This window comes from Rousettus aegyptiacus, unplaced genomic scaffold, assembly GCF_014176215.1.
Source record: "Rousettus aegyptiacus isolate mRouAeg1 unplaced genomic scaffold, mRouAeg1.p scaffold_m13_p_11, whole genome shotgun sequence".
NCBI classification, from domain to species: Eukaryota; Metazoa; Chordata; class Mammalia; order Chiroptera; family Pteropodidae; genus Rousettus; species Rousettus aegyptiacus.
This window is the reverse complement of record NW_023416286.1, coordinates 16,261,982-16,285,238: the sequence shown is the minus strand read 5'-3', so window position 1 is coordinate 16,285,238 and position 23,257 is coordinate 16,261,982. Positions and strand designations below refer to the sequence as shown.

The following is a 23,257-nucleotide window of genomic DNA, read 5'->3' as shown; positions in this document are numbered from 1 at the left end:
ATGGGCTGGACTTAGTGATTGCTTAGAGCATAGAAATGGAACATTAGACCCAAACAGAGCATGGAAATGGCACATTAATAACTTTACAGTGGAGAACCTTACAGACACTGCCTTAACCAAATGATCAAGGTTAATAAAGTAATGTCATGTTGAGATCACTTTCTCCCTGATATGATGTGAAGGGAAGAGCACGTCTCATTATGAGGAAAACATCAGACAAACTCAAACTGAGGAACATTCTACAAAATACATAACAAGTACTCCTCAAAAATGTCAAGGTCCTGAAAAATAAAGACTGAGAAACTGTCAAAGACCAGAGGACACTAAGGATGACTAAATGTAAAAGCATAAATAAATTCTGTGGAAGTGAAGGTCTATACCACAGTTTTTGTGTTAAAATTTTTTTTAAATGTTTAAATCTTCAAAGATGTATGTATTCCACATTTCAGCAGATCCTTATTAATGATTTTACTGTAGTTTCACAACTATTTTCCTCCTATTCTTCACTTGATCATTGTTCCCTTTATATCACATCAGGTCAGGCTTATGCTGTTCTCACACCTGCTCCTGTGGGATCCACTGGGAACAGCCTCTTTCTCCTTTAGTAAAATATTCTTGCCTCACAAAGCATCACAGAATTAAATGACAGGACCCAGTGTGTCACGGTGACCCACACATGCTGGTATCCTATCCCCTCCATTAGGTCCACAACATTCTAGTTTCTGATACTTTCCATACTGATTCCTAACCTGTGGCCCTATCCCTTTCTCATGTACAGGACTGACACCTTCTGACAAGATATAGAGTCTACCTCACTCTTCCCATGGCAGATCCTCTGACCTGGGCGCTTGTGTGTATCCTAGGAGGGCCTATATTTAAGGACAGCTAGCAGTCAGTGAAGATCATTGAAGACCACTGATTACTACCCTGTGACCAATGAAAAACTGCACACATCATTGAAAAATTGCACACATTATATTTAGATCCTCAAATTTTTAGGAAATGTAAAAAGAGGTACACAGTAATAAACACAAGTCCTAACAACACAAAAAATAACATTATGGACTGCTGTCATGCTCTACCGTCAGCATCCCTAAGAGGTAGGCATTATTATCCTCATGTTATAGCTGAGCAAATCCAGACCCAAAGATGTTACTTTCCCACAATCATACAAACAGTAAGAAGTAGCATCCAATTTCTGTTCTGACGCAAAGCCCACAAAGCTCACACCCATTATGCTACACTTTCTCCTTTGAATTCAAAAATTCACAAGAGTTGTAGATTTTTTTTTAACCTCATAATACTAATCAGGAACAAGTTTAAATATTCACAGTTTCCCCTGTTTCCGAGGGAAAATATACATTCTGTGAGCTAATATTAATTCCTCACTTTAAACATCTATTCAATGTGACTAAGAAACATTTCCTTGGGCGTTAGCCATCAGACGCTCCTTGCCAGCCAGCTCGGTGCTTCAGTTCTGACACCCAGTCAAGGCTGTCGTCTTCCTCCTCAAAGTCCCTGTGAAAAAACAATGTGGATGTTAATCCTCCATGTTAGGGGCATGGTAAGTATTTGTTCAAAGCTGAACACCACCACAACAATATTTACATTTTTGAAAAGTGAGCTCCATAAGGCAACTGAACAGAGAAAAAACTGTCAGCTTTTCCAAAAGATCACTTATTTCACGGTCTATAATTTTTCAATGTAAAATCTAATATATTAAAAAATAAGTCCAAGCTGAATGATTATAAACACATGGCTCAGTTAGGAATTCTGTAATTACCATTACGCATTACCTATCTCAGACAAGATCAAGATGTAAATATTCATTTATGATATAAAATAATATATCCTATTATTATCCAGCTCCTATTAAGCCTGAAATTATTAAGGTATAATTTAAATTACATGGATACAACTAAAGCTTTCTAGGTATATCAAGACGTACGTGTCCTCCTCATTCACTCCAGGTTCAAGTCTCTCTGGATCCAAAATGACAGAATCGTAACCTCCGTCAACATTGTCTGATGTTTCTGTTTCTTCAGACAGGGGGCCTTTCAAGAACCCTTCTGAACCTTCAGAGGAATATTGACAGAAATCATGCTAATTTAAACAGTATTTACTTATTTCATACATGTTGGACAAAACCCCCCAAATGCTTGCTAGCTGAGGACAATGCCATGTTCTGTATTTCGTTTGCATGCCTCCCCACATTACCCAGCATGATTTCTGGAATAAAACAGGCCTAGTAAGCATAGGTATGTGTATTAAATTTAAAAATATGCCTTTCTTCAATAGCAAGAATTCAGAATACAATTAAAAACCTCATTTATTAAAGCATTAAAAGTTATCTTTAGATAGTCAGATTATAGTTTTTTACTGTGAAGTCTGAACTGTAAAGTCCCTAATGTATCTGCATAGGAAAAATGGGCTACTCTTCAAAGAAAATAGTCACATGATTATTAAAATAAGCAAACAAATGGGCAAATAGAAGTACTACAGCTCTGTGGAAATTTTTAATTATAGCTTAAGACTAGCTAGAAAAGATTCAAGAAAACCTAAAAGTACAATGCTCTGAGTTATTTATAACTTTAAAATCAAAGGTTTTCTGGGAGAGGGCAGTGGGGAGTTATTGTTTAATGAGTACAAAGTTTCAGTTTTGGAAGATAGGGAAAGTTCTGGAGATGGATGGTGATGACTGCACAACAATATGAATTACTTAATGCCCCTGAACTGTACACTTAAAAATGGTCAAAATGGTAAAGCTTGTTATGTATATTTATGTATATGTTATGTTATGTATATATTTCACTATCATTTTTTAAAAGTCAAAGGGTTTCCACAGCTACATAATAGATATGAATCACCTGGTCTATATATTGTGTATGTCTGAAACGCCGAGCTGAGATCAGCATTCTGCAGGATGTTCAATAAGGTTTCAGGAGTCTCTTTGAGCCACTGCCTACGGGTATTATTTCCACTGTACTTTATTACAGAACCACCTGGTTGTGAAGAGAAAAATTAGGACAAAATAAGAAAGATTTTTAGCACATATCTTTCAGATCATATTTCAAACAAATTAATTACATTTTATTCTCTACTAAAATCTATTTCACTCAACTGGCTGAGCCATGCTCTAATGTGTGACACCAAATATCCTTCACGGAGTGACATTTAAAAAAAAAATGAAAAACTCTCTAGCCCATTAAATCACTATTAGAAAATATTCTGTAATAGCAATATTCAATCTGACTGCTAACCTCTATCGTCCTCCGCCGTTAAACTGGAGGTGAGTATAGATGCATTTTCCAAAGCTGTAAGTGCTGTATTGGATATGTTTTTTTCCCACTGTCGCCGGAGAGGACTTGGTGAACTGACTTTCTTCAGATGGACTGATTTATTATCTGGTTTTAAAATATAAAAAAGGATTGCTGAGCATATTCTTTTATTTATTGCATCTATATCCACATAGTATTTATCTAACACAGAAGTAATTCTTTTCTTTCAAACTCAGCTCTAACAATCTTCTTCAAGTCTAAGTACAAAAGGAAATGAAAATGAAATGAAAAATAAATTCAGATGAAAAGGCAACACAAATCATTAAGGTGAATTTTAAAAAATAATATCAGTAAGTATGTACTTAACATACTGAATGCCATGCTTTTATGGTGGGGAGCGTAACAAATACTAGTTTTTCTAAAGGCTCTTATTAATAAACAATATTCTCAACTTTTTTATGGGTAGATAAAACATTCTTAAAATAAATAAATTACAGGATAAGCCAACAAAAATCCACCTGTCCATTTGTTTGTGACACCTACAACCTAGTAATGTAAAAACCGGTATTCCCTCTATACTCTCCAAGCCCTGACTTCTACAATGATTAGAATTTGAGTAACTTACCTTTCTCTTCTCTGTTTACTCTCCTCAATGCACTTTCAACTGAATTTTTATTAATACTTTCTAAATCAGTGTGGCTACACTTTCTGTCTTGTTCTTCCCCTTGCTTTAAAAGAGATTAAAAATAGTTTAAACAATGCATGAATTGCTACAGAAAAAGTAAACTATGTGAAGTCAGATATTTTAATTTTAAATAAAGATTAATGAACTGAAAATTAATATCCATAGAACCCTACATATAAGTGTATATTAACAGCCATATTACATATATATTAAAATCATATATATTCATGCATGTATATTAAGTTATATACATTACTAGCTGTTAAGATTAATCCTGGCAATTATGAAGAGAATATATAAAAACAACAAAGATTATGAGAAATTTTTATAGAGGAAATAATAAAAAATTTCAATATGGTTTGCTATACTGGGCTTTTCATGCTGGAAATATCAAAATGAGATATTTTATAAAGTTGTTATATAAGGCCAAAATGTTCCCACTTAATTTAGTATTTTTCCAAATACCTACACTCTTGATTTCATTACGCATAGGAGCACACTATCTAGTCTTTAAATCAGCATGCATTTTGAGAAGGAATATATATCCAGTGCCTTGATAGTCCCCAACACATAGGTTCTCAATGATGTGTTAAATGAATCAATAAATTAAACATTAGGCTGTAGCTAGCACATTTTACTTGTTTCTATCTGGTAGTTCTCAACCTTTTTTCCCCACACATCCAGAGGGCATGATTTCAAAGACCCCTCCCCCCCAGTAAACAAAGACATCTCAATCTTGGAGGGGTGGCTGTGATGAGCAATTCTGAAAAGCTCTTGGGGGATTCCCAGCTTCCATCCAGCTCAGAGTCAGTGCTCTATGCAGAGACCAGCTTCCCACACCACTCCGGGCCCAGCGACACCCAGCTCTGCCTAGATGCCCATCGCACCTGCGGGCCTGCCCAGGACTCCTTTCCTCCCTCAACTCCTGTTACCTAACTTACTTTGTTGCCTCTTTCCCCATTTTGTTTACATATCGTACCTTTTTCATCCTGTGAAAACACACTGACTGACACCCACTCTAGGTGGTATTAAAATCACAGAAGTGGCGTCCGGCCTGGGACGGGAGTCAAGACTGGCTACAAAGGGCCAGAAGAAAACTTTTTAGGGGCATGGAATTTCTATATCTTAATTGTGGTAGTGGTTATATGACTATAAAATTACCAAAATTCATCAAACTGTATACTAAAAAATGAGAAAATTTTATGCATGTAAAGTATGCCTTGATGAAGCTGGAAAAATTATTATCATGCAAAGAAAAAAAAGTACAGAGGCAAGATATACTCCATTTACAGTGACATAATTATGGTGAGATATTACTATTTACAACCTAAGATTCATTCAAAAATTTATAAATTACTAGTACTTTCCATAAATAGAATAATTTGTTAGTACACCCTTTCCTTTTTGTTTAAAGATGGATTAAAATGCTGAAGAAAGAAAAAAAATATCAATAGGACACAATTTAATGAAAGAGCTGGGACAACACCAGGAAGTAGATGGGCTGTTATGAAGCCTGACTTTATTGCTGCTTTAGTGTAAAAGTATTCACAGCTGCCTAGGGCTACACAATGAGTAGGACTTTGAAGGCCAGGCTGAAAAATGTAGTTGATTCATGGGATAATGTGAGGCACTAAAATTTTTTAAACAGAAAGATGTCAATAGCAAAACAGTGATCTAAATAAAACGGAAATTCTGATACATGCCATAATGTGAATGAACCTTGAAAATATTAGCCGAAGCAAAACAAGCCAGACACAAAAGGAAAAACATTGTATGATTCCACTTACATGAAATATCTAGAATAGGTAAATTATCTCCTAGAGACAGAGGGTAGAAAAGAGGTTACCAGAGACTGGGGTGGGTGTGGAGGTAAGAAAAGAATGAGGAGTTACATTTTAATGTGTACAGAGCTTCTGTCTGGAATGATGAAAAAGTATTGGAAACAGATAGTAGTGATGGTTACACAATTTTGTGAAGGGTTAGAGTTAGGGTAATTAATACCACTGAATTGTATATATAATACCACAGAAATGGCTAACATGGTAAATTTTGTTATATATATTTCACCACAATAAAAAACAAATCAAAAGTGAGGCTAAAATGAAATTTTCATGACTGAAAGCTGAACAAAGTTCTCTCACATTTATATTAAAACTACTTGTCGCCAATAATTAAAAACGAAAAAAAATAAATGGTGATCTAAAGTGGCTCACTGGCAGCACAGGACAACAGCTACCAATTACTTAACATGCCTAAAGATGAAAAACTATTAAACTGGGGAGACCAGGTTACATTACAGTCTTCCAAATATCCCATAACACCTAACAGCACCAGTACCCAGGAGATAGTTGTTTCATAAATTTAATTTTAAAGCATTTACCACTGTCCTTGCTTCTTTTTCCAAAGCAGTCCTGATTCTGCTGGGGTCTGCTGAAAGATAAAAGAGAAGGTAAAAAGAGAAAGCACAGAAAGGCTCACATTTTTAAGCTGCTAATGTGATTTGCATAAAGCTTAAGGACAAATGAAGACACGTGAAGTTTTTAAAGTCAAAGAACCAAAGTATTAGCCTGACTAGCGAGACCAAGCTTTAACCATCTAGTAATACACCTCAGCTGTTTTATTCCTAACGTAATCTGAAAGCTGACATCTGTTTACTTACGCTAACTCACTTAGACTCTAGGAGGTAAGATACTCTGCATACTGAAGTCATTATCATTTTCAGCGCAAGCTAGCTATGAAGTCTGAGCTTTTGCTGACAGCTGTGATAGCAGGTGGAACAGACGTCCATCACAAGGGACCAGCGGCAGTCAGAGCGCACTCAGACAACAGACCCCTTTGGTAAGGATGGCTCCTGCCCGGTTTTCCTCTAGCAGAGGCCTGTACTCCGTGTTCCTCATCCATTCCACATTTTAAAAACTTGCAATTTGAGCATCTACAATGACAAGTACTGAAGACACAACAGTGAGCTAATGAGACAGGGTCCCTGCCCTCACATAGCTATTATTATGTTTTGGTTTCGCTGTCTATAGACTAGATGGTGATGCCACCAGACACACAGCCCCAACATGGTGACACCTTTCCGCTGGTTTACGCCTTTTTAGAAACCGTAAAACTACACTTTTCCAAACTATCTTGAAACTTTTCTTGGACGCTTTAGTTGTTGTTGTTGCCCAGCATTTTAAGACTAATTTCCCACCACCCTGGGATATGAAAAGCTACATAATAACAATACCTTAAGTGAAATGTACACTAAAACAAACTGGTGAAACAAAGATTACTGGCAACCTCTTAAGTCATGGAGAAAAAGGCTAAATTGTAAAACTGAAGAGTTTACATGACTAAAAGGGTTTACATTACAAAAATAACATTTAAAATTTAACTCTAAAAGTGTTTCTTTTGTAGTATATAACCCTGAGATAATGAGCCACCAAACTGGAGGTTTTGCAACATGTCCTTGCAGTGGATGACCTTCTCTATGTCTTAACTCTTCTCTTTTATTCTGGTCATATATACTTTCTTTGTTGGATCTCTTCAGATGGAAGATCTGAGTCACTGATGACAAATGAAAAGGAACAAAAATAGCTTTGAAAAAATTAAGAGATGGCAATTTCCAGAGATAGTAAATTAAATTTGCTATTTGCTCAGGAACGACAACAGATGTATGAAAATTTTGTGCAGCTATTATGTTAACAGTTCCAACTTTCGTAAAGGCTCTGTCTTTAAGAATTTGTTCACAAGACAGTTCTTTAGAAACTTGAGGATAAAATTTCCTATAAGATTAACATTATATTTTCATGGCTGGATTCCTAGGCTAATCCACAGAAGCCAGAGTAAACATGTTAGTAATAATGAAACAGAGAATAATCTTTGTATCACTAAAATCTCCAAACTGGGCTTTTCAATTCTAACAAACTACGTGTGTAAGATTTGGTATGGAAATATGTCTTAGGTAACAACAACAAAAAAAAAATTGTTGATTTGAGGAGTATCTCTGAAAAACCTCTCTAATAACTAGAAATTATGTTTTTCTTTTTTGGTATACTACATTTAAAAGTAATGTCCAGTAAAAAAAAATAAGCTTTCTAAAATTCTTACCCTTTTTTCTTAGTGTACTATGTTTAGATTTTTTAGTTTCTTCCAACACCTGCTCACCATATTCTGTGATGATCTGAAAATTTAAAGCAGAGAATCTAAAGAAGTGAAACATACTTTAGACACTGCCATGTCATTTATCAAAATTCTTCCCAATATTGAAAGTTGAAAAGTAAAAATGCCATTTAAAAATACATATAATATAATAGACACACAGACAGATACTTATATATATCTGAAAGAATATGCAAAACTACTTGTGATCATATTTGGGGAATAGCATTGTGGAAAGGAGAAGAGAAAAAAGAAGTTTTAACTTTTTATGTCTTTTATACACTTCTGCACTACTTGAGTTTTTATAAGCATGTATAACATGTAACTGTTTAAAAGATAAACTGTTTTACCATACACTTGAAAACTGTTCAACCAATCACACAGAGCATACCTCAGGTGTTAAGCACTTCTGGATAAGCCAAGCTAAAGCGCCTCTAGAGAGAAGCGTGGTCGCTGAGGGACGATGGGAGGGATTCCTTTTAAACATCTGCTTGATTAGATGCTGAAGCTCATAGGAATAATGAGATGGCAGTGGGCTCACAAACCCCTGACATATTTTGAGGATAAGACTTTTCCAACTATTTGCCTGAAACTAAAAAGTAAAGCAGATACAAGGGAGAATGAAAATAAGAAAATGCCAGTGGAACTGAATTCATATGAATTATTTTAATTCTATAAATATATACATGTAAAAATGCTGCCTGGTCATTTTTCTTTCTAGAGGTGTCCTTACGACACTATTCAAAATCTTATTATGGTTCAAGAGAAAGGAAAACATAAGGAATAAAAAATACTTCCCCATCCAGAAAAGGTCTCACCATTAACACCAGCTTTGGGTACTTTATTACTTATAATCAATGTTTTTACAGATACACATTTTAAATATATTTTAAAAATCAAAGTAATACATACATACGACTTTTTAAAAAGTCAAATGACACTAAAGGCTTATAATTAGTACTGGTTTGCTTCACTCCTCCCCAGAAATACCCAGGCCTGCTCCCTGGTAAGACGCACTCAACTTTTCCAGTTTTAAACATGTACTGCAAAATCCTTTTTGCCTTTCATGTTATCAAAGTAGCTATTAAAATCTGACAACAGAACGAGATATAAAAATGACATACCAGAATAACAATTAAAAAGTTTTCACTGTACAATAAATACGAGAATTAACATTAGATGTCAGCCTTGATAATACTTATGTAAGAACATATTAACATTCTGCCATAGAAGTGCATTATCCTATTAATAAAATATTTGAGTGACGATATAAAAAAAGAAAACTCAACATATAACAAAGGAAAAGTTCATATAATGAAAAATAAGATTGAATCTGCTTTCCCTCAGGCTTTTTAACCATTTTACTGAGTCTTTCTGCATTTCCTAAAGGCTTGAGAACTACTTTTGCCTTAAAGCAGACGACAGAACACACTGTGTGTCATATATTCAGGGCACTATACTCATAAACTTATTATTGCTACAAAAAAATAAAAACATGCATATGAAAGTTTAAGAAAAAGACAAAATCAGGGAAATAAAGAATATATTAATAAGATATCAGAATTTTCAAATAATTTTATTTGTATACAACAGTGGTTTTCCACTTGGGCTTCACATTAGAATCATCTGTTTTAAAAACACTAATGGGAAGAGGAAAAAATGGCGTAGATGATAGAGGCTCTGTTTATCCCCTGGCAACCAAATCAAAGTTGTGATGGAAACAAGGAGCAGCAGCAAAGAAAAATCGTCTGGAATCTAGATGAATAAGCTATACAACTAGGGAGAAATTCAAGAAATCATCCTGCAACAGCATAAGGTAGGACGGGGCGAGGACACGGGGCTGCCAGATCCCGAGCAGCTGAATGAGATGGAGGCTGTGGCAGATGCCACTTAAGGGGCTGTGTCCACAAGCGGATTTTCGCAGTGATGGACCTGCTCACTCTGAGCACCAGTGCCCGTTCTGCTGCGCACAGCAGGAATAAGGGATTTACAGGGAGACATTGTCAGAGTGAGGGCTGAGGAGAGACTCAATCTATACAGAAGTACTAGCGGTATCCATTGTTCGCTGTGGAACTCTTCCCCACTACCGCTGCACCAGACACAGTGCCACCATAGTAATGACGTCATCAAACTGGATAACAGAGGTCACTCCGCCCGAGGAGTCCCTGAAACCCGTCTCTCCCTACTCGGGCCCCCACCCAAGCCACATCCAGGTATATCCTTAGCGAATCAGGTGCTCCTTGCTGAGCACTGTCTAGACTCACACTGGTGGCAGCTGGCCTCAGTTTCTGGTGTGGTTTCTTGAGGCAACTATAAGCACAGCACCTGTGGGTTGCTTGCTGAATCTTAACAGGTGGCCCTGGAGGGGCAGAGGCTTGGACTAAATTTGGCCTGCAGCTGAACCCCTCTCAGGACTGTGCCACAGGACACCTACTTCACAAAGCCACACTAGCAAGACCAGGAGACTTAGGAGCTTTGCTTAGTATATAGAAACAGACACGAAAAGGCAGCCAAAATGGGGAGACAAAGAAACAAATCATATGAGAGAAGAGAATAGAGATCCAGATATAATGGAGTCAAGTAATCTAACAGATGCAACACGGCTTATAAACACGGGTTATAAAGATGCTCAATGAACTTTTGGGAAGTGTAGATAAATTCAGTGAGAACTTCAATAAAGAGGTAAAAAAACTTAAAATTGAAATAGAGATTATAAAAGGGAACCAGTCTGAAATGAAGAATACATTATCTGAGATGGGAAGTATATTAAATGGAATAAACAAAGTGAATAAAGAAGAGGATCACATGCCCTGTCTAGAGGATGGGAAAGCCAATCAGTATACTCAATCAGAATGGCAAGAGATAAGATGCCAAGACTATAAAGATGATTTAAGGAGGATATAGAACACTATTAAGGCTCCAAATATTCATCTGCTCAGCATAAGTGAAGAAAATCACGATGTTGAACAGCTGTTTGAAAAAATAATGATGGAAAACTTCCCTAACCTGGTGAAGGAAATGGACATAAAACCCCAGGATGCTGAGAATTCCAAATATCAGGGATCCAAAGAGGCCTACACCAAGACACATCATAATTAAAATGCCAGCCAAAAGTTTAAATACAAAGAAAGAATTTTAAAAGGAGCTAGAGAAAAAAAAAATTACATATAAGGGAACACCCATACGATTGGCAGCTGATTTCTCAAGAGAGACTATGCAGGACAGAGGGTGTGGCAAAGATATTCGACAGGATGAAGACCCAGGATCTACAACCAAGAATAATTTATCCAGCAAAGCTCTCATTTAGAGTTGAAGGACAGATAAAGAGCTTCCTAGACAAAAATAAACTAAAGGAATTTATTGTCACCAAGCCAGTATTACAGGATATGTTGGAGGGACTTCTTTAAGAAGAAAAAACATGTATCAAAAACAAGAATAAAGAATAGTAACAACTACATTCCTATCAATAAGTACCTTAAATGGAAAAGAATTAAGTGCTCCAACCTAAAGATAGAATGGCTGAACAGATAAGAAAACAAGACCCCTACATATGAAAAGAAAGGGAATGGAAAAAGATATTGCTGTGATGAACCTAGAAGGTATTTAAGTCAGACAGAGAAAAAAAAATATATCATATGATTTCACTTATATGCGGAATCTAAAGAATAAAAAGAACAAATTAATCAAAAACAGGCTCACAAATATAGTGGACAATTTCACGACAGACAGAAGAGAGGAGAGAAGGGGAGATCTGGGGAGCTGGGAAAATGGGGTGAAGGCTTAAAGAAGTACAAATTAGTAGCTGATGGATGGTCACGGGGATGGGGAGCACGGCATAGGTATTGCAGTTAGCATTAATGCGTTGGCTAGGTGGAGGGTTAGGGGAGGGAGGGAGCAATTGGGAGATCATTTTACTAACTATATAGATGTTTAACCAATGTACTGTATACTTGAAACTAATTAAAATTTTTTAAAAAATATAAGTACAGAGACTAGAATACCCATTATAGAGGTTAAAAATGAAATGGCAATTAATATACTTTAAAGCATGAGGAAAAATCAAATAACTCAAACCTATGATTCAAATTAGGGGCCGAGAAAAATTTTTTAAATTTTAGTTGCTAGTCAACAAGCTATTCTAATGATAAACAGAGAAAATAAACTTCAAGCAATGTGTTATTTATGCCAAATTCAGAAGCTGAAATGCATTGATAAAACATGACGAAAGAAAATTAATAGTCTAGCCATTACTGAAACAATTCATATGCTTCTGCAAAATGATTAGGGGAAAAACAACCTGTTCTTTCAATATGACATGAGTAATCACTTTAAGCAATGTAGTCCAAGAAAAAAATTTATGAAATAATCCAAGATTAAATATGATTAATTCTCTTTATAAAAACATTAAAACAAACAAACAAAAACCACTAATGCTCAACACCCTCAGAAATTTTAATTCAGTTAGCCTGGTGTGGCCTAGGCATCAGTATTTTTTAAAGTTTCTCAAGTTGTTATAATTATGCAGCTGGCCTTATAAGCCATTCACATTCAGGGAAAACTACCTCTCATTAACACTGCCCTCAGTCTGAGTTACTTTCATCTAGTGGTGATGAAGGATTTTTCTTATATAGTCCCTCAAGAGCTCTATGTGCTCTTAAGCACACCTGTAAAAATGCTTGCTAGAACCAAGTGTTAATCCGTGCCCAAAGAACAGAATTTATTTCTATGCAAAGCTAATACCTAACAGGAATCAGAGATATGACTGCTAATTCTGTGTAATAAACAACTCCTGAGCAAGAAGGACAAGTTATTTCACCTCTTTTTGGTTAAACTATTTCTTAAAATATCTTGAGAAAATATATAATAGGGTTGAGTCTATTTTCTAATAATAATTCAGTTAGAGAAGAAACTCACATAATAAGTGAAATCTAACTACAAAAAGATAAAAATGGTGCTGCCACTCTGGAAAACAGTTTGGTGGTTCCTCATAACCGAGCAGTTCCACTCCTAGGTATACACCCCAAACAACTGAAAACAGGAATTCCAAAGATATTGGTGCACCCATGGTCACAGCAGCATGATTCACAGTGGCCAAAGGTGGAAACCCCCTAAATGTTCTACAACAGATGAATGAATAAACACATGGCATAAACACACAATAGAATATTATTCAGTCATGAAAAGGAACAAAATTCTGACATATGCTATGGATGAACCTTGAAAATCTTATGCTATGTGAAGTAAGCCAACACAAAAGAAAAAATGTTGTACAATTCCATTTACATACAATATCTAGACTATGGAAATTCATATAGACAGAAAGTGGATTAGAGGTTACCAAGGCTGAGGGGAGGGGGCTACAGGTACAGAGATTGTGTTTGGGGTGAAGGGAAAGTTTTGTAAATAGGCGGTCATGATGGTTGCACAATATTGTGAAGTAATTAATGCCACTGAATTGTATATTTAAAAATGGTTAAAATGGCAAGTTTTAGGTTTTATGTGTGTGTGTGTGTGTGTGTGTGTGTGTAGCCCAAAAAATTAAGAATAGCAAAAAAGGGGGGAAGGGAAGGGGAGGGAAGCTATAAAAAAACTAAAGACTGTAAATTCCCTATTGGTATCTGCTACAAAAGTGGCTCAAAAAAAGATAATAACAATGGAAACATATGAATTCATCCTAGGGAAGCAACCTTCCTATTGCAGACATGACAAGAGGCTGCCTTTTCCATTTTGCCCACCATACTTACTGGATGCTTCAGGGTACAGAGTTCATACAGAATACAACCCAAGGACCAGATGTCACTGGAAGCATAAAGAAGCAATTGTGGGTTATGAGTTATATGAAAATATATATACTTTCTAATATGAAAAATGAAAAATTAACTTTAATAAGAACAGGTATCACAAGTAATTCCTAGCTATTAAAATAAAACGTGGTAATTTTGGTCTAATACTTAATTACTAACAGTAATGTTCACAATAAACTCTCTGCTTCCCAACCCCCCACTCGTCCAAATCAGACTGGTTCACTTCAGTAGCATTTGGTGCAAGAGGGAATCTTTGTGGAATCTTTGATTATCATAGTTGGAAAAAAGACTTCAGAAGTCCTCCAGTGCAGCTTCCACCCAGACCATCCATGCACAACACCAGGCCTTTGATCACATCTCCTGATGGCCAGCAAGCTACATCAGGCACAGTCTGCAGCCCTGTTGGAGGGCTCTAAGACACAGCGTTCTTTATCATAAGCCAAAATGTGTCTTCTGGGGACTCTCTCCATCCCATTAGCTCTACATTCCAAAATTAAGAGATTACCCATTCTTCCACAAAAAAGCTCTTCAAACATCATGTCTACAGTGTCCCCAGTACGCTCACCCTTGTTCATGTTAAGCATTTTCATCATCCGCACCTCCTTGCTGTCATCCTCCAGACTTTTTCTAGATGATACTCAAATTTTAATGGTTTTAATCAATTGTTTCCCCAAATTTTAATTTTTTAAAAGTTTGAAACCTACAGAAAAGTTATAAACACCCACATGCTCCTTTCTAGTTTCTCACTATTAACATCTGCCACGTTTAAGTGCTGTTTCCCTCCTCCATTCATATCTGAACCTCCTGGGAAAAAACTGCAGATATCAAACACTCCACTCCTAAACATGTCAGTACTAAGAGCAAGGACACTCTCCCTCATAAACACAGTATCATTATCACATTCAAGAAATTGAACCTAAATTCAATAATATTATTTAATATTTTTGTCAAACTGAAAATTTCCCAACTGTCCTAGTTAATCCCTTTATAGATATTTTGTCCCCAACTCAGTCAATTTTACTCTTAAAGAAACTATTCAGTATGGATTATCATACTCTTTTCAGAAAGCAACTTGACAGAGAGTAATAAGAGCCTTTAGGTGTTGCTACTTCTATGAATCTATGCCAAGAATATGATACAAAACAATTACATATTTATGCACAAAAGGTGTATTAATCACAGCACCATTTATGACATTGAAAACTGGAAACCACACAGGAATGCTACATAAATTTTGAAAGAGCCATGTAGTAAAACATTATGCAACCATTAACAATATTTATGAAGAGTTTACATACGGGAGAAAATGAATATGAAATGACAAAAAGTGAAATAAAAGCAAGATACCAAATAATATAGAGAGTACAAAACTAGGTTTTGGCGGGGGGATGAATAGATGAAAAAAACACCAAAATGTAATTAATAGTTGTGAAAATGGAGGTGATTGCCATTTCCTTTCTTGTACATCTCTATATTTCTAATCCCCCCTATCCACCCACTTGTTCGATGGGCGCATATTACTTACATTCAGAAAAAAAAATTAAGTTTTAAATCATAAAGTCTTCCTACTATCTCCTTGTAATCAATCAATCAATCAACCTATCAGTCAAGAGCCTGTTATCTAGTCCTAGAAATGTTAACTTGGTGACCCAGTCCAGTGATTCCTGAATTTTGCTACTTATTGGAATCACATGGTAATCCTGGAAAATTACTGACACCTGCTTCAACCCAGAAATTCTTATTTAACTATAATGCTTGCGACCTGCACAATGGGATTTTTAAAAGTAAGAATAGCAAAGTTGTAGAACCAGTGATATAATTCACACTAGAAATGATCAGAAATGCCTCTTTCAGCATTTACATCTAGCTCCTCTCAACTCTGATTAAAACCGTTGGAAAACCATGACTTCCATCTAGAAATCTGCTTTCAGATATTTTATTTAAAACCGAATTTCATTTGTAGGCTATAATGCCTGTCACTAGACAGTTATACTTACACCAAATAAGTACATCGCTTACCTTTTATTGTTATAAGGCATATTTTCCCATATTTCTGGGGGCACGTAATAAGGCGTTCCCACATATGTACAAGCAAATGCCATGGGACTAAAACCACAGAAAGGCAAAAAATGAGTACAGAGCATTCCCGAATAATGGGTATTTTGATTAGTGTTACTACTATAGAATAGACATACATACTTGGAGAGAAGACGGGCAGATCCAAAATCTCCCAGTTTTACTTTTCCATTTTGGGTGAGAAAGACATTCTGCATTAAAAAAGAAGAGTTCCATCATTCAAATATAAGGCAGAGGACTCCGGAGAAGCTGTCTTTCAAAGCCTGCTGACGATGGAGATTAAGGATAGATGCTGATAGCTGAGCTCCCAAGTGGAACACAAAAGACAAGATAGCCTCCTAACAGCTACACATCCCCCTGCTTGGGAATTTAGGATGACTGCTTAGAAATTTAACAAGCAAGCTTCAAATTATATCAGCAGACCCTGATCAACCAGCTGGGAATCTATGCCAGGATAACTCCATGTGGCAGGCCCAGGTCACAGCTGTTTTCCATCTGAGAATATATGGTCTTAGTAAGCAGTCACTAAGAGAGCTTGGAATATATTAACATATACTACTAAAAAGACTTAATGACCTTTTCTGGGGTAGTACCTTATTTGGCTAGTATGAATATTAGGTTGACAAATATTTCTAAACTAAAGAAAAATATCCCAAAATGAAACAGAATAACATAGAAAAAAAGACTAAATGAAATAGTTTGGGTTTATGGGGGGGGGGTGGCCCAAAAATGTATTCCACTTACCTTGGATTTGATATCTCTGTGTAACACATGTTTCTTGTGAATATGATTTACTCCAAGGCACATTTGTGTAAACCAGTTCAGTATCTGTAAGATAAAAGCATGAAAATCTGCAAGAATGCAAAAACTGGTGTGTGTTAATCCAAAAATCCTCGAATCCTCACTAAGTCTTAATTGACTGGGTTTTACATAGGTAAATATGGAATTCCTAAAAATGACACAGTTCAACTAAGATTTGGTGTTGCTGGAGAAAGTCAGAAAAGCTATGAATTCCATGTTTTATGTATGGTCCAAATAACAATTTATTTTAATAAAACTCCCACTATATTTTTCTTGTATTCAACCAAGGTATTTCTTAAATCCACATATAAAGATAGTTTACCATTTAGAAATGAATATGCTGTAAGTTTATGGTGTAACCAGTACATCAGATTTTCATTTCCCTTTTCAGAATATTCTTATATTAACAATAAAAGATCTCATATTGTCAACAATCCTTTGAGGTCAGTATTCTGTTTATAAATCCCTAGTTAGCAGTGCCCAGAATTTCCAGGTGCCTACAATTAAATGTCAAGCTGATTTTTTTTTTCTTTTTTGCCATGGAGATTCATCCATTGGAAGCCAAGTTTGACTTTCTATAGAATCTATACTTTTAACAAAACAACTGCTGATTAAAAAAAAATTCCTTGATAATTTAAAAAACTTATATATCTATTTTAATTCCTAAAAACATCCCAGGCAGCCACATCCTGACAACACTACACAGCAGCACAGATACAGAAATGAGGCCTAACTAGTGTGTAATCACGGATATCATGCTTTTATTTAAATTTATGCAGATTTTATAAGAAAGTTGCTTCTAAATCTTGAAGGAAACCATGTAATTCAGTTTCTTACCATATCTTCAGGAAACAACTTTCCTTGCTGATGTTTAATCTTTTGCATGAGGTCTCCTCCATCACAATATTCCATCACGATATACAGATGTCCTTCAGCTAAAACAAATATAGGACTCTTTAGGAAAGTACAGTGGCCATAAATCAAATTCAGAAATGTACATACATGGGGGGATTCATATTTACCTTCAAATGATTCTTTGAAAGCAACAATATTGGGATGTTTCATTTTGGCTAACAGAACAGCCTCCTTCCTAGAATTCTGGGTATCAGAGAAAGACTGGAAGAAGATTTTAAGTAAGTGTAAATGTAATACTTCATTTTAAAGTAGAGAGATTCTCAATAATATAGTTTATTTGATACTTCAATGCTAGATGCTGTGTTACAGCACTGCACCTTGAGACAACTTGAGTTTATCAAACTCAAAACATGTGATGATTTTTCAACTATGGCTATATTTTGCATGTTTAAGCTGACCCCTTATATCCTCACAAGTGTAACGTAACATCAGCCTAAGCATAACCTGATTTGGAGAGTTATGCCATTAACAATGGTATATCCTTATTAAAAAAGAGAGAGAAAGATTTCATGCTTTTACTGTCTGTATCATTTTACCAGTCCGCTGGCTCAGATAAAAAAGAATATACTGGTGTATTATTGCAGCAAAGATGGACGGCCACATGCAAAGCAAGTTTCCAAAACTGTTTATCTCCTAACTTACTTTATGAGGATGAAATCCTGAATAATTTCAATTGAATTGCAATTAAGAAACACAAAGGCCTAGAGCCATGCCATCCTGAACACGGCAGATCCCATCAGATCTCAGAAGCTAAGCAGGGTCAGGCCTGGTTAGTACTTGGATAGTAGACCACCTAGGAAGCCCAGGTGCTGTAGATGTAAAATAATTAATTTAAATTTTTTTTTTTAAAAAAAGAAAGAAACTACACAAGGGTTCTCAGACCAGCAACCTCAGCACCAAATGCGAACCTGTTAAAAATGCAAATTCACAGGCCCACCCAGACAGCCTCAAGCAGACACTGGGGGGTGAGGCTCAGCAATCTGGTTTAACAGGCCCTCCAGGTGATTCTGATGCCCACTTAAGTTTGAGAATCACTAAATGAGGACAAGAAGGCAGTTGTGAAAAAAATAGCACTCTGGGAATTTTATTAAAATGTATTTTTTAAAAATTGATCAAAACGGTATTAAGCAGCCTCCGTGGCAGATTCTTTCACATAACAACTATGGTACATAGTGATAGTGATAAATCAGTACCTTTCTCAGCTTACAGGAAAATAAAACCTAAAGTATTCACAGAATAGTTTCCCTGATACCAAAAATTAGCATTTTAGATCTTTGTTCTTCACTATATTTTTATGTTCCTTTTTCATTAACATTGCACCTGAGTTATTTTTTGGCAAAAACTCCCTACACCCTTAAGTATATGAAATTGGAAATTATTTCAAATTATTCTTATTGAGATAAACAGCAATCATCTCCTATGACTATTTTTCTCCCTGTTGTTAATTACAATATCCTAAGAACCACATAAAATATATCAAGACCTTATAAAGCTAATGAATAAACCCATTACATCTTTTGCATTGAGAAGCAATTCCACGTTAAATCTCAAGAACTTATCTTCCTATATGAATTGCATGTACACTTTCAACATGAGCTAATTTCTTCAGCAGTGACCTTGGGAAGCCTGATTTCCTTCATGGCAAACATCCAATTACTGCTGTCCTGCTGAACCAAAAGGACTCTGCCAAACGAGCCCTCCCCGATCACTCTCAGGACTGTGTAGCCGTCCATGCTGGGCACCCACGCAGCCGGCTCCACTCCCGCAGTCACACAGGCTCTCCCAAACTATATTTAAAAACAGAAACATTTGAGAATTACACTTATTTTCAAAAGGCAGACTTAATTCAAAGTAGTTCTAATCATCATGACAGGACAACAGCAACTTACTCCTTTATCATTCAACAGGTAGACACTGAGGACCTGCGCCAGGTTTTACAATCCTGCCCAAATCTCTCATCATCTCTGCCCTCAGAGACGCCCCAATGCAGACAGGACCACAGATCTCAACAATGCGGGGTGGTAGGTCTTACATAAACAGCTATGCTGGCACACAGCAGAAATGTCTAAGGGAATTAGGAAAATAATATTTAAGCTGAAGACTGAGGGATGAATTGAAGCTGGCGAGGCAGAGGGAATCATATATTGAAGAGCAAATTAGATTGTGTTCAATTTAAGGAACTGAAAGAGGACTGAAACAGGCTGGTTAGAGCAGACAGGGCCTGTCTGAAGGCCACTGTAAGCCAAGTTCAGGTAGCTGGATTTTATCCTCCAGGTAACTAATGGGCTGTCTCTGAAGAGTTTTAATCAAGGGAGCAATACAATCATATCTGTATATTAGAACACTCACTCTGGCTACAGAGTGAATGGACTGGACAGGGGAGGGGCAGGAGGGCCAATGTGGAGACTCCAACAATAGGTAAGGCAGGGAACGGAACAGGGTGGTGGCAATGGGGATAAAGATAATGGGCAGGAAATAGGTATAAAAATTGGCAAGATTTTTGGTGATAGATTTATGCGGGACAAGTAAGGAGAAGGGGTCAAGGTAGACTCCCAGGTTTCTGGTGTAAGTGGGTTAACAATGATGGCATGAGCACAACAGTTGTATGTGTGGTTTTGTTGGATTCTTCTGGCAGTGGTAATGTGACAGAGGTGGAAAAAGGCAGGTTGAGTTGGCGGTGACAGGGACTAAGAAGAAATATTAAACACACAGAGTCTTTGAACTTCAGTGTCTCCTATACTTCCAGGATGAAGCAGCTAGTTGGATTGCTTAATATAAAAGAGAATAAATATAAAGTTCCTAGTACTTTGGTACATAGGAGACTCCAAATAAATGGCAGTTATTTATTATTGTTATTAAAATCTTAGAAAGGTGTTTTTCTTTTCATTACAGAAAAAACACTGGAATGAGTCTACTTGGTTTTCAGGAAGCAAGTACTTGTAGTGTTTTGGTTTTGTTTTTGTTTTTGTTTTTTTTTAAATCACACCACAGGGAATTACGAGGCATAAAGAGTAGGGTAGGTCAAGAAAAAAAAATCACAAACCAAACCTATAGTATAGCGCGACCTGTAAAACTGTATTCCTGTTTATCATAGAATTACCAGGAAACTCTAGAAATAATTTCTCCATACAACCAAATCAGATGCATTGTCTTCAAGATAACTTTCAAGAACGGTTAGGTCTTTCAGTATATTTAGGGACCTGAAAGAAAAAAAGTTCTCTGCCAGTATTCTAAGTGATCCCTGGTATTACATGATTTAACAAGGAGGCCAAATTTTCTCATATTCCTATTCTTTTTTTCTTCAAGGTCTTTATTCTATGTAATAGACGGCAACCAATAAACACAGCAACCACAGACACTCTTGGCTGAAAACCACATTTGATCTCTGCCACATTTGCCCTGTTACTCAACATTACACCCATAAGATTAGTAAGAGACTTGTATATACTCTGAATGTGACAAAACTGTCTCTTCGCATGCCTATGCAAACACCAAGAAAGTGATGCCCAGAAGTGGGATCACGGGTGAGATACAGGTGAGGCTGAGAAGGCGCGTGCGGGGTGACTGCACCATGGGGGAGACTAACCATCCAGTTCACCCGCGACCAAATCCTTGCTCGCGGGGATCCCGCTCACCTGGCAGCCCCGCACCCGCGCCGCACCCCGGGGGCTGGGGGCCGCGGGCGTGCAGCCAGGCCCGGGCGGCGTGGGGCGCGGGTCCTCCAGCGTCCGGGGCGACTCTCCCACGCGCCCCCACCCCGCGCGGGCGCCGCCCGGGCCGCAGGCCCCATGCCCGGCCACCAGCCGCGTTCCAGAGGCCGCCCGCCGCACCCGCCAGCTCACCCAACTCTCGGCGACCGGAGGCCGCTCCTCCGCCCCGCGACGCGCGCGTTTCCGCGGGGCGGGCCGCCCGGCCGTCTCTCGGGCTGCCGCGCGGGAGGCTTCCCGCGGCCGGCGGGAGGCGCGGTTCCGGAGTAGGCGGGTCTACGAAGGGCGCGTGTTAAACACTGTTCCGCGCGGCTCTAGAACAATTCCAACAGTACTGAGGGAAAGCGGCCGCCAGTAACATCAGTTTTGTCTCCAGTTTATGTGAACAGCCCACGTAGGTAAAAGTTTCACGGGCACAGCAGCCAGTTACTGGCTGTGGTCTTGGGCAAGTATGGAGAGAGGAACAATACCCTACCCCCGCAATAATACCCTTTCCGCCCCCGCCCCCACACTCACATCGCACTTCCTGGAATTTGTGCATTTGTTAAATTACATGGGAAAGGGGAATTAAGCTTACAGATGGAATTAACGTTCTAACTAGCTAACTTTAAAATGCAGAGATTATTTTGGATAATCCCAATGGGCCCAATGTAATCTCAAGTGCGCTTTAGGTGAAAGGGAGAGGCAGAAGAGGCGGCCTAATCCGAGTGAGATCTGACTGTGGAGGAGAGGAAAGGGCCACCAGCTAAGGAATGCAGGTGTCCTCAAGAAGCTGGAAAAGGCCAAGAAAGGGATGGCCCCCTCGAGCTTCCAGAAGAAACTCAGTCCTGATGATAGGTCGATTTTAGTCCAGTGAGATCTATTCCAGACTTGAGACTTCCAGATTATAAATTTATGTTTTTTAAGCCACGAAGTTTGTGCTAATTTGTCATAGCAGTAATCAGAAATTATTACAGCAAGTAATTAAAATCTCTCTATGTAAAAGTAAAATACCTATTGCATAGGACTATTGTGAAAATTAAAATATATTAAATATGTTAGGATGTGTATGTTAGAGTATATGTTAGAATTATATATTAGAATTTGTACATAGAACGATGTCTGGTTATAACTTGTAAGTGCTAAATGTACATACTATAATATGTCAGATTTAATGTACAATCATTCTGCAGTGTAGTGATAAGAGTAGCCGTATAATGTTTTAAATGGTCAGCACTGGCAACACCTGCACCGCTTGCTTTCTTTGCACACAGTGAAAGAGACTTGTTTCAATAAAGAACAAAAAACAGAACCACTGCATGTGCCTATACCTGCTACAGCTTAAGTGGCCATGAAGTGCTGTGCCTGCAGATTGAGCAACGGGCACAGAACACAGCCATGAATGATACAGTCATCACAACATCGGGGAAAAGGTAATAAAAGCGCCTAACTCTTTCCTTTCCCACTTAGTGTGGACAGTCATGAAAGAGACTCCTTCCCTTGGTCCACCACTGTATTAGTTTGCTAGGACTGTCATAACAAAGTACCGCAGACTGGGGGGCTTAAACAACAGAAATTTATTGTCTCACAGTTTGGGAGGCTCGAAGCTCAAAATAAAGCTTGGCAGGATCAGTTCTGAGGCCTGAGGGAGGGACCTGTTCCAGGCAGAGCTGCGGCCAAGGTCCTCTTTGGCTTGGAGAATGCCATCTTTTCCTTGTGTCTCTTTACATTATCTTCCCAGGCATATTGGATCAGGGGCCAGCCCAAAACCAATATGATCCCATCTTAATCACATCTGCAATGACTATTTCCAAATAAGGTACATTCTGAGGTAGTGGGGGTTGTGGCTCTAACAGCCTTTAGGGG

The 23,257-nt window shown here is 37.6% G+C and overlaps 1 protein-coding gene and 1 pseudogene across 7 annotated transcripts; one reads left to right on the top strand and one right to left on the bottom strand.

The window, feature by feature from the left end:
* Nucleotides 1-956: 956 nt before the first annotated feature.
* Nucleotides 957-21,866, bottom strand: NEK3 (NIMA related kinase 3). 7 transcript variants are annotated; one of them, XM_016131391.2, is made up of 17 exons: nt 21,548-21,866; nt 19,322-19,770; nt 17,813-17,906; nt 17,628-17,725; nt 16,734-16,817; nt 16,113-16,180; nt 15,933-16,019; nt 13,854-13,908; nt 8,501-8,701; nt 8,059-8,131; nt 7,432-7,515; nt 6,344-6,390; nt 3,904-4,006; nt 3,261-3,404; nt 2,868-3,002; nt 1,949-2,075; nt 957-1,518 (listed from the first exon to the last, which is right to left on the bottom strand). In XM_016131391.2, exons 2-17 carry the CDS (start codon nt 19,436-19,438, stop codon nt 1,434-1,436), a joined length of 1,602 nt encoding a protein of 533 aa, XP_015986877.2. In that variant the 5' UTR covers nt 19,439-19,770; nt 21,548-21,866; the 3' UTR covers nt 957-1,433. The 7 variants fall into 7 exon arrangements, with proteins under 7 accessions (XP_015986877.2, XP_015986878.2, XP_036084417.1 ...); XM_016131392.2 differs by having other exon boundaries at nt 19,322-19,492; XM_036228524.1 differs by lacking the exon at nt 21,548-21,866 and adding an exon at nt 21,341-21,356 and having other exon boundaries at nt 19,322-19,492.
* LOC118609683 lies at nt 18,405-18,523 on the top strand (annotated as a pseudogene).
* Nucleotides 21,867-23,257: the final 1,391 nt, after the last annotated feature.

Bases quoted from the DNA above. Each gene is read 5' to 3' on its own strand.
- NEK3 (XM_016131391.2), bottom strand. From the start codon at position 19,438: ATGGACGGCTACACAGTCCTGAGAGTGATCGGGGAGGGCTCGTTTGGC. The intron at 17,726-17,812 runs GTAAATATGAAT...TATTTGTTTTAG, and splicing joins TTTCAAAGAATCATTTGAAG to CTGAAGGACATCTGTATATC. The intron at 16,818-17,627 runs GTAAGAAACTGA...TTTATCTTACAG, and splicing joins AGTTGTTTCCTGAAGATATG to ATACTGAACTGGTTTACACA.